The sequence below is a fragment of the Schistocerca serialis genome, unplaced genomic scaffold (genome assembly GCF_023864345.2).
Source record: "Schistocerca serialis cubense isolate TAMUIC-IGC-003099 unplaced genomic scaffold, iqSchSeri2.2 HiC_scaffold_1370, whole genome shotgun sequence".
In the NCBI taxonomy this organism is placed as follows: domain Eukaryota; kingdom Metazoa; phylum Arthropoda; class Insecta; order Orthoptera; family Acrididae; genus Schistocerca; species Schistocerca serialis.
The window spans coordinates 7,337,863-7,357,051 of NW_026047592.1; the positions used below are offsets into that span (position 1 = coordinate 7,337,863).

At 43.8% G+C, this 19,189-nt stretch overlaps 1 protein-coding gene across 8 annotated transcripts in view; it reads left to right on the forward strand.

Moving 5' to 3' along the window:
- Positions 1–18,746, forward strand: part of LOC126441770 (uncharacterized) — a 51,682-nt gene extending 32,936 nt beyond the window's left edge. For 7 of the 8 annotated variants that reach the window (XR_007581504.1, XR_007581505.1, XR_007581502.1 and 4 more), the window contains one exon: positions 15,655–15,837. Coding sequence is in view for 1 of the 8 variants with exons in the window: in XM_050090690.1 (XP_049946647.1) it covers positions 18,081–18,115; positions 18,365–18,524 (195 nt within the window). In the remaining 7 variants the exon portion in view is untranslated. Of the gene's footprint in view, positions 1–15,654; positions 15,838–18,080; positions 18,116–18,364 lie in introns of those variants that run through there. The other variant, XM_050090690.1, reaches the window with a different exon arrangement.
- Positions 18,747–19,189: the final 443 nt, after the last annotated feature.

A 19,189-nucleotide genomic window follows, 5' to 3' on the forward strand; every position in this document is an offset into this window, starting at 1 on the left:
CCCGTGATAAACTAGTACTATTAGCGTCAATTGTAGGCTTAAACTAAATTGTGCTCTTTCAAAAATTTTTAGAACAGTATGCCTATCATCCTCATTCAAAATAGTCTGTCTCTTATTTTGTTGTCCAATTATGTGAGAAATAGTTTAGTTTCAGAATTTTGAGATGCCTGCAAAACTATACTTTGTAAGTTAGTGCTACCAGTGTTTTGTATACGTAATTTATGTAGCAAATCAATGCTTTGTGGTTCACAGCTCAGCCAAAGTATACATCACCCCTGAATTTCATTGTATATCAATGCAAATAAATGTGTATTTTTGAGAATTTTCGGAAGTTACCATTGTTGTTGTTGTTGTTGTTGTTGTTGTTGTGGTCTTCAGTCCTGAGACTGGTTTGATGCAGCTCTCCATGCTACTCTATCCTGTGCAAGCTTTTTCATCTCCCAGTACCTACTGCAACCTACATCCTTCTGAATCTGCTTAGTGTATTCATCTCTTGGTCTCCCTCTACGATTTTTACCCTCCACGCTCCCCTCCAATACTAAATTGGTGATCCCTTGATGCCTCAGAACATGTCCTACCAACCGATCCCTTCTTCTGGTCAAGTTGTGCCACAAACTTCTCTTCTCCCCAATCCTATTCAATACTTCCTCATTAGTTATGTGATCTACCCATCTAATCTTCAGCATTCTTCTGTAGCACCACATTTCGAAAGCTTCTATTCTCTTCTTGTCCAAACTATTTATCGTCCATGTTTCACTTCCATACATGGCTACACTCCATACGAATACTTTCAGAAATGACTTCCTGACACTTAAATCAATACTGGATGTTAACAAATTTCTCTTCTTCAGAAACGCTTTCCTTGCCATTGCCAGCCTACATTTTATACCCTCTCTACTTCGAACATCATCAGTTATTTTGCTCCCCAAATAGCAAAACTCCTTTACTACTTTAAGTGCCTCATTTCCTAATCTAATTCCCTCAGCATCACCCGACTTAATTAGACTACATTCCATTATCCTTGTTTTGCTTTTGTTGATGTTCATCTTATATCCTCCTTTCAAGACACTGTCCATTCCATTCAACTGCTCTTCCAAGTCCTTTGCTGTCTCTGACAGAATTGCAATGTCATCGGCGAACCTCAAAGTTTTTATTTCTACTCCATGAATTTTAATACCTACTCCGAATTTTTCTTTTGTTTCCTTTACTGCTTGCTCAATATACAGATTGAACAACATCGGGGAGAGGCTACAACCCTGTCTCACTCCCTTCCCAACAACTGCTTCCCTTTCATACCCCTCTACTCTTATAACTGCCATCTGGTTTCTGTACAAACTGTAAATAGCCTTTCGCTCCCTGTATTTTACCCCTGCCACCTTTAGAATTTGAAAGAGAGTATTCCAGTCAACATTGTCAAAAGCTTTCTCTAAGTCTACAAATGCTAGAAACGTAGGTTTGCCTTTCCTTAATCTTTCTTCTAAGATAAGTCGTAAGGTCAGTATTGCCTCGCGTGTTCCAGTGTTTCTACGGAATCCAAACTGATCTTCCCCGAGGTTGGCTTCTACTAGTTTTTCCATTCGTCTGTAAAGAATTCGTGTTAGTATTTTGCAGCTGTGACTTATTAAGCTGATAGTTCGGTAATTTTCACATCTGTCAACACCTGCTTTCTTTGGGATTGGAATTATTATATTCTTCTTGAAGTCTGTGGGTATTTCGCCTGTTTCATACATCTTGCTCATCAGATGGTAGAGTTTTGTCAGGACTGGCTCTCCCACGGCCGTCAGTAGTTCCAATGGAATATTGTCTACTCCGGGGGCCTTGTTTCGACTCAGGTCTTTCAGTGCTCTGTCAAACTCTTCACGCAGTATCATATCTCCCATTTCATCTTCATCTACATCCTCTTCCATTTCCATAATATTGTCCTCAAGTACATCGCCCTTGTAGAGACCCTCTATATACTCCTTCCACCTTTCTGCTTTCCCTTCTTTGCTTAGAACTGGATTTCCATCTGAGCTCTTGATATTCATACAAGTCATTCTCTTATCTCCAAAGGTCTCTTTAATTTTCCTGTAGGCGGTATCTATCTTACCCCTAGTGAGATAGGCCTCTACATCCTTACATTTGTCCTCTAGCCATCCCTGCTTAGTCATTTTGCACTTCCTGTCGATCTCATTTTTGAGACGTTTGTATTCCTTTTTGCCTGTTTCACTTACTGCATTTTTATATTTTCTCCTTTCATCAATTAAATTCAATATTTCTTCTGTTACCCAAGGATTTCTACTAGCCCTCGTCTTTTTACCTACTTGATCCATTGCTGCCTTCACTACTTCATCCCTCAAAGCTACCCATTCTTCTTCTACTGTATTTATTTCCCCCATTCCTGTCAATTGCTCCCTTATGCTCTCCCTGAATCTCTGTACAACCTCTGGTTCTTTTAGTTTATCCAGGTCCCATCTCCTTAAATTCCCACCTTTTTGCAGTTTCTTCAGTTTTAATCTACAGGTCATAACCAATAGATTGTGGTCAGAGTCCACATCTGCCCCTGGAAATGTCTTACAATTTAAAACCTGGTTCCTAAATCTCTGTCTTACCATTATATAATCTATCTGATACCTTTTAGTATCTCCAGGGTTCTTCCATGTATACAACCTTCTTTCATGATTCTTAAACCAAGTGTTAGTTATGATTATGTTGTGCTCTGTGCAAAATTCGACCAGGCGGCTTCCTCTTTCATTTCTGTCCCCCAATCCATATTCACCTACTATGTTTCCTTCTCTCCCTTTTCCTACACTCGAATTCCAGTCACCCATGACTATTAAATTTTCGTCTCCCTTCACAATCTGAATAATTTCTTTTATTTCATCATACATTTCTTCAATTTCTTCGTCATCTGCAGAGCTAGTTGGCATATAAACTTGTACTACTGTAGTAGGTGTGGGCTTCGTATCTATCTTGGCCACAATAATGCGTTCATTATGCTGTTTGTAGTAGCTTACCCGCATTCCTATTTTCCTATTCATTATTAAACCTACTCCTGCATTCCCCCTATTTGATTTTGTGTTTATAACCCTGTAGTCACCTGACCAGAAGTCTTGTTCCTCCTGCCACCGAACTTCACTAATTCCCACTATATCTAACTTCAACCTATCCATTTCCCTTTTTAAATTTTCTAACCTACCTGCCCGATTAAGGGATCTGACATTCCACGCTCCGATCCGTAGAATGCCAGTTTTCTTTCTCCTGATAACGACATCCTCTTGAGTAGTCCCCGCCCGGAGATCCGAATGGGGGACTATTTTACCTCCGGAATATTTTACCCAAGAGGACGCCATCATCATGTAATCATACAGTAAAGCTGCATGCCCTCGGGAAAAATTACGGCTGTAGTTTCCCCTTGCTTTCAGCCGTTCGCAGTACCAGCACAGCAAGGCCGTTTTGGTTAATGTTACAAGGCCAGATCAGTCAATCATCCAGACTGTTGCCCTTGCAACTACTGAAAAGGCTGCTGCCCCTCTTCAGGAACCACACGTTTGTCTGGCCTCTCAACAGATACCCCTCCGTTGTGGTTGCACCTACGGTACGGCTATCTGTATCGCTGAGGCACGCAAGCCTCCCCACCAACGGCAAGGTCCATGGTTCATGGGGGGGATGTTACCATTGTCCTTTGCATAATCTGTGAGCAGTCGGGGTTTGTGATGTAGTTCCTGTAGCAGATTTTCTGCCAGACATTTTGTGTTACATCTGGTTTTCCCTTAACCCTTTACTGGCCAAAACTCTATTGGATCTTTTTTTTGCAAACTTTTATACATAAATATGTTACATTGAGTGATAAATTGAATAAAAAGTTGTTTTGAAAAGTTTCAGTTTATTAGAACAAAAACTACAGAAGTCCCATTTTTGGGACATTGGCCAAATGCGCTATCCAAATTCACAATCTTATTCTCCATGCATAATATTGTAAGAAGCAACACAAACATTAAATAAAGAATATTTTAATGTTATGGAATGTATATTCAGTATGAAATGAAGCAAAACACTTGTCATGTACACCAACATTGCACCTATCACAAATTTTTGTTGTTTTTTTCTTGCAGTAAGCACATCTCTTCTGTGTTTTACTTGGCACAAAGAAAATATTTCCTGGATCTAGTCGTACATCTGTGCTCACCCGTCCTCCCATCAATTTGCTTCCTTGTGGTCCTCTTTGTTTTGGTACTGATCCTTTTTTCTTTGATAGAAAAAACATCACTATTCTCTGTCGGACATCCAAAAGTAAGAGCTTCTCATTAGAGTTAGCAATTTGGTATGCACGCCATGTGTTTACTACGCAGATATATATCATCTGTGTGAATAATGGCCACCACCATTTCTTTGACCTTATCCTCGTCCTATAAAGTGATATCTGCTTGTCCAGTAGATATATGCCACCCATATGGGCATTGTATTCTTCAATGATATGTGGCAGTGTAACAGATATTTCCTTTTTTTTTTGCTCGTGAATATCTTTTTGTAGAACTCGAGGAATAATAGTACTGTTATTTGTCACTACACATACTGGTTTGTTGTCACTCCATTTCACAACCAGAACTTCATTCTCTTTGTCAAATCTGTAGTCATAGAATCCTCGTTCCTTCCTTTTGCCATTCTTTTCGAGTCAATCAAAGGACATGCATTAGTTCGGATCTCTGTTATTGTTCCTGCAGCTTTCATTTTACTCTTTCCGAGTGTGATCAGTGTGTCAACACTGGTGAAAAAGTTGTCAAAGAAAAGCTTATAATTCGGATACTCTGATTCTGGAATCATGCTGGTTAGTTCATTTATTACCCTTGCACCTAAAGGCTCCTGTTTGTTGTCAGTCTTGCCACAGTATGGTGAAAAATTATAAAGAAAGCCATTGGAACTTGTAAGACACCAAATTTTATATCCAACTTTGATAGGCTTTTCCCTCAGAAACATTTTAGCTGAATGTTTGCGATAATAATGTACCATTATTTCATCAGTTGAGAGTTCTGAATGAAATACGCCAAATTTACCAAATTCCTAATTCAGCATTTCAAATTATAACCTCAGTTTGTACATCTTGTCGTTTCTGTCTATTTTGGAGTTGTCATTGAGATGAATGAATCTCTTTATTTCCCAAACCTATTTCTTGACCCGGAGTTGAAGACTAAAGGAACACCGACATCAGGAGCCTGTTCCCAGTACTTATTCTTGTGGGGAAGCTTATGATAACCACTCAGAAGTAATACGCCAATAAATAATTTTAGTTCTTCTTTGGTTAGCAGAAAATTTATTCTGTTATGTTGGCAAGAATAAATTTCGCTTTGTTCAATAATAGTATCCATTAGTTTCTCAGAAAAAAAATCCTCAAACACTTGGGGCACTGTGTTATTTTCTAGACATTCCGCATCATAATGTTTGTTGCTCTTCCCTGGTTCACTATTGTTTGTGTACGTTGGTTGACATTTATACCACTTACATATATATTTTTTTGTAGATAACATACCACTTTCTCCTCCACCTCCCAACGCTTTCCTTCTTTTGGCTTCTGGATGTACAACTGTAGCATTAACTTCATCTCAGCTGGTTGTGAGTTCTAAAGTACCGGCGTCATCTTGTACAACAGTACATTTTCGTCAGTGTCTTCTTCATCTGTTATTACATCTGCATCGGGTGGAATAATCGCCAATTCTGTATATCATCTTCATCGTCACTCTCTTGATGGTTCTCTAGTTCTGCTAGAATTTCTTCAAATGTAAGTTTACGTGGCATGTTTTTGTCCTGTTGGAATCGTAAAATTCGAATAGAATATGAAAAAAGCAGATATAAAGAACATAAAATGCAATTCTTCTCTGTATATTACGTGTATACAAGAATAGGGCACATCAACAATAAATGATAGTATGATTATATTTATATAATAGAGGGAAAAACACACAGGGAGAGGGTAAGGAATCATTCCAATCCCGGGAGCGGAAAGACTTACCTTAGGGGGAGAAAAGAACAGGTATACACTTGCACACACACCCATATCCAACCACACATACACAGACACAAGCAGACATTTGTAAAGGCAAAGAGATTCGGCAGAGATGTCAGTCGAGGCAGAAGTACAGAGGCAAAAATGATGTTGAAAGACAGGTGAGGTACGAGCGGCGGCAACTTGAAATTAGCGGAGGTTGAGGCCTGGCGGATAACGAGAAGAGAGGATATACTGAAGGGCAAGTTCCCATCTCTGGAGTTCTGACAGGTTGGTGTTAGTGGGAAGTATCCAGATAACCCGGACGGTGTAACACTGTGCCAAGATGTGCTGGCTGTGCACCAAGGCTAGTGTAGCCACAGGGTGATCCTCATTACCAACAAACACTGTCTGCCTGTGTCCATTTCCCCCCTGCGGGTTCGAGGGTTAGAATATGCCCGCGGTATTCCTGCCTGTCGTAAGAGGCGACTAAAAGGAGTCTCAACTGTTTCGGCCTTTAATGTGATGGTCCCCATTAGGGTTTGACCTCCATTTTTCCAAATTCAACAGAAGTAAGAGCCTTTTGGGGAAGGACCCCTTACGTGGTGCACCATCAGTCCTCTGTGCCCTAAGACCTTGGCACTCTTTATCGTCTGGGCCTCGTAACTGCACCCTCCATCCCTCATTTTGGGCATACACACCTGATGGATTGTGTAAGTTACGCCCTTAGTGCATCATCATCTGCACCCACGATCACTATGGACTACCCATGGCACCCAAAATCCAGCACGGTAGCCAGCCCGTTGTGGTGGGGTCGTCATGTACCCTCTAGGTTGTAGCCCCCTGACAACACAGGGATCGTACTGCCGATGCCTGAGCTGCCGCCTCCCCACGTAAGCCAAGGAGTAGATGCCCGTCTCTCCGGGGCATCAGGACTCCCGGCAACGGCCATCCTGCTAGGTGGCCTTTGCTGTGGCTGGGTGCCACCCGTGGGGAGAGCCCCTGGTCGGAGTGGGTGGCATCGGGGTGGATATCCCGCAGTGAAATGGGTACAATCTCAATCCGGTGGTCGCATGACCACCAACGTCTCTAAGCGCAATAAAGTAGACTTTAACGCTGTGGCATGTAACCCCAAATCGTCCCCTTCCCTAGCCACGCCCTGGGAGGGACGCAGGGCTGCGGACAGACAGGAGCCATATTCACCGTGATATCTTGTGTGCAGCAGAACTGATGGGGATTCATTTTTGGGGACTAAGCCTCTGTTCTTTGTGACCCATCTTGAAGATAAGTTCGGGGAAGTGGCCTCTCTTTCCAAAATGCGGAGCGGGGCCATTTTGATACAAACACCTTCCTCTGCACAGTCAAGGGCGTTGCTCGCCTGTGAGAAGCTTGGTGACATACCCGTTAACGTCACTCCCCATAAGTCACTAAATTTTGTCCAGGGGATTATCTTTCATAAAGATCTTCTGCTACCGTCTGATGACGAGCTACGGGAGAACCTGGCACGACGAGGTGCACACTTCGTTCGTCGTGTCTTTAGGGGACCCAAGGATAATAGGATTGCTACCGGTGCTTTCATCCTGGCCTTTGAGGGCGACTGCTTGCCTGAGAAGGTCAAGGTCATGATCTACCGGTGCGATTTCAAGCCCTATGTCCCGCCCCCTATGCGATGCTTCCAGTGCTGGAAATTCGGACACGTGTCCTCCAGATGCACTGCCAGCCCCACATGTCGCGATTGTGGACAACCTTTGCATCCAAGTGCTCCGTGTGCTCCACCTCCCACCTGCGTTAACTGTGGGGAGCATCATTCTCCCTGCTCGCCAGACTGTGCAGTCTACCATCAAGGGCGGAAGATACAAGAAATTAAGACCCTGGACCGTTTAACTTACCAAGAGGCGAGGAAGAAATTAGAATGGCTCAACCCCACACCTATGTTGAGGAGTTATGCTGCTGTAACACTGCAGCCACCAGTTCCTGCAAAGACTCCTTTGACAGTTGGCCAACCGAACAGTCACGTTTCACCTGCCCCACCACCGGTGGGGGCCACTCTCTATTCCACTCCTCCCAAAACACACAGTTTGGGAGCAGTGCGCCCCAAGCAACCGGGGACGTCGGTCCCCACCTCTCAGCCGGAGCGGCGACAGCCCTGTCCGGCTCCTCAGCCGGGGAAGCGACATCTCTCTCCGGCTGTTCAGCCAGAGACGCAACAGCCTCCTCCGGCCTCACTTGTTCGGAAGGGATCCCTTGGGGGAGTCCCTTCCAAGGACTTCCCCAGTGTCTCACAAGACACTAGCCAGTGGCTGAAGAAGCCACCAGCTGCTGGTCGAAGGGCTTCACGCCCTTCCTCTGTTCCTGATAATGCGTCAGGAAAGCCCACCCAGCATGCCAACCCTCCTCCGAAAGACAAGAGAGAGAAGAGGAACCTCTCCAAGAAGGATAAGGACCCAGTGGTTCCCGCACCAACGCTTCCTGTCAGCTCAGCCTCTGAGGATGAGGTCGAGCTCTTTGCGTCCCCTGATGACCTGGATCTCGCCGTCTCCTCAGAAACGATGGCCGTAGCGACATCCGTCACTCAGTCGGTGGTAGCATGTGACCCTGCCCAGTAATTTGCCTTTTCAGTGCCTGAATGCCTCTACAGGACACGCTTTGTACAATGCTCCAGTGGAATTGTGGCGGTTATTTTAGCCATCTACCTGAGCTACGTCAGCTTGTAAGCTTGACACCTGCTTTATGCATTGCTCTCCAGGAAACCTGGTTCCCGGCAATGCGGACCCCTGTCCTCCGTGGATACAGGGGTTATTACTGCAACCGAAGCACTTACAATAGTGTGTCAGGTGGAGCCTGCGTGTATGTCCTTACCTCTGTATATAGTGCTCCTGTGCCCCTTCAAACATCTTTGGAAGCTGTGGCTGTCCGCGTAAGGACTACCCAGGACTTAAACGTCTGCAGTGTCTATCTCCCTCCAGGTGGTACAGTCTCCCTGACCGAATTGGCTGCTCTTGTCGCCCAACTTCCCACGCCTTTTCTTCTCCTTGGGGATTTTAACGCCCACAATCCCTTGTGGGGTGGATCGAAGATTACTGGCCAAGGCAGAGATGTCGAGAATCTCATCTCCCAACTTGACCTCTGCCTCTTAAACACTGGCGCTGCCACGCGTTTCAGTGTGGCGCATGGCACGTTCTCGGCCATAGATCTGTTGTTGTGCAGCCCAGGGCTTGTACCATTGGTCCACTGGAGAGTCCATGACGACTTGTGTGGTAGTGACCATTTTCCCATCTTCCTTTCACTACACCAGCGTCGATCCCATGAACGCCTGCCTAGATGGGCATTTAGCAAGGCAAACTGGGAAACATTCTCCTCTGCTGCCACTGTTGCATCTCTCCCCCACGGTACCATCGATGTGGCGGTTGAGACACTGACTGCAGCAATTGTTTCCGCTGCGGAACGTACCATTCCTCGTTCGTTAGGGTGCCCCCGGCGAAAGGCAGTGCCTTGGTGGTCTCCGGAGGTCGCTGAAGCCATTACAGAACGTCGGCGGGCTCTTCAGCGACATAAGCGGCACCCGTCTTTGGAGAACCTCATTTTCTTCAAACGTCTCCGTGCTCAGGCACGGCGGCTCATCAAGAGGCGGAAACAGAAGTGCTGGGAGAGGTACGTTTCCACCATTGGTTCCCGTACTTCACCCTCCCAGGTGTGGATGAAGATTCGGCGCATCTTTGGAGTGCAGCACTCTACAGGTGTCCCAGGGCTTACCATCAAGGGGGCGGTATCCACCGATGCTGATGCAATCGCCGAGCATTTCGCACAGCACTATGTTCGGGCCTCTGCGTCGGGGAATTACCCGCCTGCGTTTCGCGCGCTTAAACGCCGGGAGGAAGGCAAACGGCTTTCTTTAGCTTCTCACCACCCTGAGACGTATAACGCCCCATTTAGTTTGTGGGAGCTCCAAAGCGTCCTGGCACAGTGCCCCGATACAGCCTCTGGGCCAGATGGCGTCAACAATCAGATGCTCAAACACCTGTTCCCGGTCTGTCAGCGATGTGTTCTTGCCATCTTCAACCGCATATGGGGCGATGGTGTCTTTCCGTCGCAGTGGCGAGAAAGTACCATCATTCCGGTGCTGAAGCCTGGTAAGGACCCGCTTACTGTGGATAGCTATCGACCCATCAGCTTGACAAATACTCTGTGCAAGCTACTGGAACGTATGGTGTGTCGATGGCTGTGTTGGCTGCTCGAGTCTCGGGGTCTTCTGGCTCAGTGCCAGAGCGGCTTCCGTCAGGGCCGTTTCACCGCCGATACTTTGGTCTTTCTTGAGTCTGCAATCCGCACTGCTTTTTCCAGGCGCCAACACCTTGTCTCCGTCTTTTTCGACCTCTCCAGAGCATATGACACGACGTGGCGGCACCATATACTCGCCACGTTGCACGGGTGGGGTCTCCGGGGCTCTCTCCCCATTTTTATTCAGAATTTTTTATCTGTTCAGACATTCCGCGTTTTAATTGGCACATCCCATAGTTCACTTCATATCCAGGAGAACGGCGTTCCACAGGGCTCAGTATTGAGCGTGCCCCTTTTCCTTGTGGCCATTAATGGCCTTGCAGCAGCAGTTGGGTCGTCTGTCTCACCCACGTTATATGCTGACGATTTCTGCATCTTGTTCAGCTCCTCCACCATTAGTGTTGCAGAACGTAGGTTGCAGGGGGCCATACGCAAGGCGCAGGCATGGGCCCTAGCTCATGGGTTTCAATTTTCTCCTGCGAAGACTTTTTTTATGCACTTTTGTCGGTGTCGAACTGTCCATCCCCACCCTGAGCTCTATCTTCAGGATGCCATGCTCAGGGTTGTTGACACTTACCGTTTTCTGGGATTGCTGTTCGATGCCCGGCTTACTTGGCTTCCACATATTCGTCAACTCAAGCGTCAGTGCTGGCAGCATCTGAATGCCCTTCGCTGCCTCAGCAACACAACTTGGGGTGCCAATCGTAATACGCTGCTGCAGCTCTACAAAGCCCTTGTGCTGTCCCGGCTTGATTATGGGAGTGTGGCGTATGGCTCAGCGTCGCCCTCAGCGTTGCAACTGCTGGACCCCGTTCACCACTGTGGGGTTCGACAGGTGACAGGAGCATTCCGCACCAGCCCTGTGGACAGCATACTTGTGGAGGCAGGTGTCCCTCCACTGCGATTGAGGCGCCAACATTTACTGGCCGCTTATGCTGCCCATGTTTTTAGCTTGCCCGGGCATCCAAACTATCGTCTCCTGTTCCCGCAATCGGTCGTCCATCTTCCTGAACGTCGGCCCCGGTCAGGTTGTACGATCGCAGTCCACGTCAAAGGGCTTCTCTCCGGGCTTAGGGTTTTTACAGTTCCACCTCCTTTCCGGGCCACTTTGCGACACCCCCATGGTGTGTTCCTCAGCCTTGCCTTCGGCTCGACTTGGCACAGGGCCCGAAGGACTCCGTCCCTCCAGAGGCCTTCCGCTGCCGTTTTTATTCCATCTTGGCCACGTATCAGGGCTCTGACGTTGTATACACTGACGGTTCGATGGTTGCTGGTCGTGCCGGATATGCGCTTACTCTAGGGGACCATTCTGAACAACGTTCCTTGCTGGATGGCTGCAGCGTTTACACAGCTGAGCTGGTCGCCATCTTTTGTGCCCTAGAGTATATCCACTCCTGCTCAGGTGAGTCCTTTGTTATCTGTAGCAATTCCCTGAGCAGTTTACGAGCTCTCGACCAGTATTTCCCTCGTTCTCATCTGGTGATGGCTGTCCATGAGTCCCTGCATACTCTTGCACGTAGCGGCCGCTCTGTGGTCTTTGTGTGGACCCCAGGCCATGTTGGGATCCCCGGCAATGAGAATGTTGACCGCCTGGTGAAAGAGGCCATCAGTAAACCACCTCTGGAGATTGGCCTCCCGGCGACTGATTTGCGGGCACTATTACGCCGCAAAGTTTTCGATTTCTGGGACACTGAATGGCGCAACCTGCCCGTGCCAAACAAACTCCGTCATATCAAGGAGACGACGACTGTTTGGCGGTCATCCCTGCGAGCCACCCGCAGGGACTCAGTCGTCGTTTGTTGGCTCCGCATTGGCCACACCCGACTGACGCACAGTTATTTACTGTGTCGTGAGGATCCTCTTATTATGCGTTCAGTTAACTAAGTAGAAATTAGTATTATCTTATCTCAGTGAGGAACTTGAAACTTTCAGGACAGGTCAGGAGCATGTAGAGGTGCTCTTCCTCTACTTGAAAAGAACAGTTGACCATGCACTGAGTAGATAGGTTCCTAGTAGAACAGTTCATAATGGGATGGAACCTCCGTGGTATACAGTCACTGTAAAGAAAACGTCTAAAGGAACAGAGATTACTGCATAATAGGTGTAAAACAAAGTGTAGGATTATAGATTGAGAGACGCTGGATGAAACATGTTTGGCTGTCAAGAGAGCAATGCATGAAGCCTTCAATGGCTACTGTAGCAGAATACTGTCAAATGACATTTCACAAAATCCAAATAAATTCTGGTCGTATGTAAGGCCTGTTAGTGGCACAAAAGTTAGTGTCCAGTCCCTAGCAAGTGAGACAGGAACTGATATTGAGGGTAGCAAAGTAAAAGCTGAAATTATGAACTCGATTTTCAAATGTTCCTTTGCAAATAAAAACCCAGGAGAACTGCCCCAATTCAATCCTAGTACACTGAAAAAATGAATGAAATAGGTATTAGTGTCAGTTGTGTTGAGAAACAGTTGAAATCATTAAACAAAGCTCCAGACCCCGATGGAATCGCCGTCAGATTCTATATTGAATTTGTGGCTGAGTTATCCTCTCTTCTCACTGTAATCTATCCAAAAAACCTTATCCAGTTTTTGGAAAAAATTACAGATCACACCCGTCTACAAGAAGGGTTGTAGGAGTGACAAAACTACCATCCAGTAGCCTTGACATCGATTTGTTGTAGATTCTTAGAAAATATTTTGAGCTCAAACATAATGAGGTATCTCGAACGGAACTACCTTCTCAATATCAACCAGCATGGTTTTCAAAAACATAGATGATATGAAATCCAACTGTCACTTTTCTCACATAACTTGCTGAAAGCGTTGGATCAAGGCAACAGGTAGATAGTGTTTCTTGATTTCCTAACAGTATTTGATTCTGTTCCACACCTACACTGACTATGAAAAGTACGATCATATGGGGTATCAAGTGAAATTCGTGACTGGATTGAGGACTTTTTGATAGGAAGGACACAGCATGTTACCTTGGATGGAGAGTCATCATCAGATGTAGAAGTAACTTCAGGTGTGCCCCAGGGAAGTGTGTTGGGGCCCTTGCAGTTCTTGCCCATTAATGACCTTGCTGTAAATCAGGATTTTTGCAGATGATGCAGTTATCTGTAATGAAGTGCTATTTCAGAGAAGCTGCATAAATATTCAGTCAGATCTTGATGAGATTTCAACATAGTGCAGTGATTGGCAACTTGCTGTGAATGTTTAGAAATGTATAAACTTAGTATCCTGTGACTATAATATGGGTGAGTCACTGTCGGAATCTGCCAACTCGTACAAATACCTGTGTGTAACACTTTGTAGGAATATGAAATGGCATGATCACATAGGTTCAGTTGTGGGTAAAGCAGGTTGTAGACTTTGGTTTATTGGTATAATAATGGGGAAGTGCAATCAGTCTACTAGAGAGATGCTTACAAGTCATTCGTGTGACCCCCCCCCACCATAGACTATTGCTAAAGTGTGTGGGACTTGTACCACATAAGACTAGGAGGAGACATTGAATGTATACAAAGAAAGGCAGCATGGTCAGAGGTTTGCTTAATCCATGGGAGAGTGTCACAGAGATACTGAAGGAACTGAAATGGCAGACTGTTGAAGACAGGTGTAAACTATCCCAAGAAAGTGTATTAGCAAAGTTTCAAGAACTGTCTTTAAATGATTACTCTAGGGATATACTACAACCCCCCACATATTGCTCTCACAGGGGTCGTGAAGATAAGATTATAATGATTACTGCTCACACAGAGGCATTCAGACAAATTCAGACAATCATTCTTCCACGCTCCATACATGAATGAAACAGCAAGAAACCCTGATAACTGGTACAATGGGACTTACCCTGTACCATGCACCTCCTGGTGGATTGCAGATTATAAACGTAGATGTGAACTGACAGTCTCTTACATGTGCATGAGGGAAACAGCTAATCACCTTTATTTTACCAAGACAAAAATTATGATTTACTAAAGTTTCAAACCTTGACAGGAAATAATGGATTAGGCTGTCCATAAATTATAAACTAACATTATTGTGATGATGGAAAATCTCATATAAAGACGTGAAACAAATACTAACAAAGAGATAGAGGGGCTGGCCAGTACAGCCAATAGATACACAAAACATAACAGAAAATTTACCTATCCTAGCTTTTGGAACTTTGTTCCTTCATCAGGGAGGAGAGAGGGGAAAGAAGGGGAAGAAGAGAAAGTGGATTCAGTTACTCACAACCCAGGTTATGAAGCAACAGGGTAGAGGTAAACAGGGAGGGTAGCAAAGATGGAGGCATGGGTGTATACTCTACAGTACGTCAACATGTTGCCTTGACCTGTTTGATCACCAGGTCTGGCTCCAATTCAGTGCACACGGGACATCGTTGAACAACTCCAGTGTCTCCCAAAAACAGCATTAACCATCCCTGTTTCGATGACAATGTGAAACAGGCATGGAACTTCATCCCACAAACTCATATCCAGCACAATGCATGCACGTTTGCATGCTTACATTCGGGCAGTTACACTGGATTTCAATGTATTACTGTATCACATTTGCAATGGTGTATCTCGCACTTATATTATCCTGTGATCTTGCAACGTTAATCACTTAAATAAGTTACTTAGACATATATATTCCTGAAATTTCATTACTCTACGTTAATTACTTTTTGGTGTTGCAATTTTTTTTTTTTTTTTTTTTTTTTTCAGTGTACATGATGACTACAATAATACATTATAATGTTTCTCCAGTGGTTTCAACATTAACTTTTTAACAGAAAAGATTTTGCTTACAGTTCATTTTTAAGTTAACATTTCTAAACTTTTTAACAATCCATATTAAAGCTAGCAATAGTAACTATATTAATAATTGCTACTGTAAACAGTTACACATATGGACATCAGTTTTGAATAATGGGTTTTGAGTGTAAATAATGTTTTATGTAAGTGTTTGTATTGATACTTAAAATTAAATGTCATGTAATGAATGTCGAGATACTCATATAAAAAGTTTTGTTGGATCAAGTTATTTACGAACGCGATGTACTGTGTTCTTCCATTAGAGAATGTGACTGTATTGTTTATCGGTTTCATTACAAAATGCTAATAAGCTTTTAGTTAGAAAACCTTCTATAACTAGAATTATTAATATGAGAAAAATAGGAACAATGAAAGAACGGAAGATCAGTTGCAGAAACAAGAGTAGCTCTGAATTGCAAGAGTGGTTGCTTTTCCCACACATGTAATTAACTGGCATTATCGCCACTATTAACTTACCATGGTTTCACATCTCATCTGTTCATTGTTCCCCATGTCCTGCCCTTCTGTTCCCCCTTCCTAGTAGATCATATATGCCTCTGTTACTGTAATCGATATGTAAACTATATTTATCACATGACCTTTTTTTGTTACAGGTTGTAATATTTGACATTGCAGCTTTTGAAAATGGAGCTGGATGTTGTGCCCTCTTTCCTATTGGAGTGTTTCTCTGTGATCAGAATTGGAGGCAGACAATTCACTTGAACGTCCATTGCTGTTGTTGATGTCTTTGAATCATGTTGTTTCTTTGTGATTAATAAAAAAGTTATACAATCCAATGGTTTCTTCGCCTTGTCTTTAAAAATTCCAGACCTATTGTTCAAACACATATTTTGAGAGTTATGCATCTGAGCCTTTTTGTGGAAAGTGCGTTTCACACATACTTTCAAGATAAAATGAATAATGACCCCCATTTTGTGTGTTGGGGAAGATAATTTGATACAGCTAAATGCATATACGGGTACACACATTTGCTCGCGCCTGAGACTAAGTGAGAGTGATTCAAAGGAAGAATTCACTACTTTTTACCTACTTTCTGAATAACTCGTACTCTCGTCAGAAATCTCACACTGCAAAGTTGATTAGATAAAGGGACAAAAATGAGATTAAAATATAATTTGAAAATCAGAAAAAATAACCACTTAGTGTTTGTGTAATACTTTACGGCAAGTGTAAAATTAATTTTTAAACATTGGGAAATCTGGGATGGAATAACAATAATATGAAATAGGATAGCTTTCTGCTCCCCACCTAGAGGAGACACTGAGTGGCAGACTGGCACATTGAAGGAAGATTTTTAGATATTAGAAAGTATGGGACAGTCCTCATCAAGCAGGTGTGGTGGTGTGAGGCTGGGGTGGGAGCAGGTAAAGGCCTAGATATGTGAGACAGAGAGACTAGCAAAGGTTTAGGTAACGGGGTTTACAGGAGTGAAGAATATGTCGCAGCTAAAGTTTCTAGGCTTCGTTCCTGTGGCCCCACACCTCAATGCCCTCCACTGCTCCCATTCCAATCTCACACACTGTTACTGTCCCCCTAGTACACCTCTCTCTGTCTGTCCACCTCCACACTCCCAACCAGCAGAGACTCCCTATGCTGAGGTGGACTCTGTCCATTAGATTACACTCGTAAGATAAAAATAAACATTATGCAGCATGAAAGAATTATCTGTGTGGGATGGAAATATGTAGATGTGATGTACGTGCACAGACAAAAAAAAAAAAAAAAAATTTACAATGTCAGAAAAATTGATTGATTTATTCAAGAGAAAGAGCTTCACAAATTGAGCAAGTTGGTCCACCTCTGACTCTTGAGCAAGCTTGGCATTGATAGATTTGTTGGATGTCCTACTGAGGGACATCAAGCCAAATTCTATCCAAGTGGCACATTGTATTGTCTAAATCATGAGCTGGTTGGGTGGCCCTGCCCATAATGCCCCAGACATACTCAGTTGGGGAGAGATCCCGTGACCTTGCTGGCAAAGATAAGGTGTGGCAAGTATGAAGACGAATTGTGTGTGGGCAGGCATTATCTTGCTGAAATCTAAGCAAATGATGGCTTGTCATGAAGAGAAACAAAATGGGGTTTATAATATCGTCAACAGATGTCTGTGTTGTAATGGTGACACAGATGACAACCAAAGGGGTCCTGTTATGAAAAGAAATGGCACAGTAGACCATCAGTCCTCGTTTGGCTGTATGGCAGCCAGCAGCCAGGTTGGTATCGCACTGCTATCTGGTGTGTCCCCAGGCACGTCCCTGGTCTGGAATTGCATTGACTGGAATATAATTGGCTTCAGTGATGAATCCCACTATGAACTGAGCCCCAATGATCAGCACAGATGTGTCTGAAGACCCCCCAGACGGTGGGATACCACCGTGAATGTCACATCCCATACGGTCCAACTACCAGGACTGATGATCTGGGGTGCGATTTCTTTTCATAACGGATCCCTTTTGGTCAACAGACGACTATGCTGTAGGGGTGACATGGATGTCACCCCTACAGCATAGTTGTCTGTTGACAGTACTGCACATCCTATTTTGTTTCCCTTCTTGGCAAGCCTTACATTGCTTACATTTCAGCAAGATAAAGCCTGTCCGCACACAGCTTGTCCTCATGCTTGTCAAACCCTACCTTGGCCAGCAAAGTTGCTGTATCTCTCCCCAATTGAGAATGTAAGGAGCATTATGGGCAGGCCGTTAGACCACCTCGGGATTTTGACTATCTACAGTGACATTTGGATAGAATTTGGCATGATGTCCCTCTGTTGGACATCCAACAACTCTATCAGCCAGAGCCAAGCTTGTATAAGGGCCAGAGGTGGACCATCTCATCCAATTTGTGATGCTCTTTCTCTTGAATAAATCATCCAGTTTTTTCTGAAACTGTAATTATTTTTCTGTCTTCACATGTATGTCACATTTACTGATTTCAGCCCTATTTGGTATTTGGATAATTCCTTCAGTACCTAAGTGTTTTTTTGAGTATATAATATCTGACAGTTTCTTTTTTTTTTCAGTATGCTTGTCTGCTGCACATTGCCTGCTCTAACTGGTGAGTAGCAATCTGTCCTATTTCATATTGTTAGAATTAACTTTTGACACTCAATATTTATGATGCAAGCAAACTGTTATTGCCACTTGACATGATGGTGAATGGTACTCTGTTAGCCATTGGCACAAATGGATTGACATGATAAAACAAGGGTCCACAGCTTTTACAAACTTCTTGGATGTGATAAATACTGCTTACTGCTGACAATACTTTTGTTAATTACAATATTGATCGTTTGTTATTTTCAAGCATACGTGTCAGGTGCTACGACACCTTTGAACTACTGCAAATGGACAAAGATGACCAGACTCATTTCTCTTCAGTAGAAACAACTATCGACAAGAGAAGAAACTTGATGTCATTCAAATCTACTTTTTCATTGGTAGAGATCTTTCACTCATGGGATTAGCAGCAGAGATTAAAAAGAAGCAGCAGCAAACAGATCCAAGGCATCCATTGTTTGGAACTCATGTTCTTCCATCACAACTCCTTATAATAGTATCAGCTCTGGAGAACTAAGTCCCGATTCATTTTCTTGTAACAAAATAGACTGTCATTACCTAGCAGTTAAAAATGGGAAGCTTTACATGAATGTCCTACATGCAGTTTTTTTATACTTGTGCTCTTTGAGTTCCTGTCCTAGAATACATTAAAATAAAATATTAAAAAATGTGTAAATTAATCTTTGAAACAATCCAAACCTTTCAATGGAAACCAGGAAAGACTTAGAAACATTATAATTTAAAAAAAAAAAATCAAGGAAAGGTAATGTAAGGAACAATCAGGGAAAGTCTGCTGTACCCTTCCTGTTGTGTACTGTGTTATTGTTATTCTTAATTTTTTAAAATTTGATAATGGCCATTAAAGACCACGCAGAATAGCAATTGCACATTACTAGAAGCTGCCTTTGCATTCTTCCTCCAACAGCCCGTTGTATTTGCTCAGTGTAGAAGCCTTTAAAGTTGTAACTCTGGTCGGTCTGAGATGCCGCTTAGATTTAATCTAGTCTGCCAAAGATCCCTTTGTCATTCCCCTGTAGTACGTCAGAAACTTTAGGGTTGTTTCCAAGAGTAT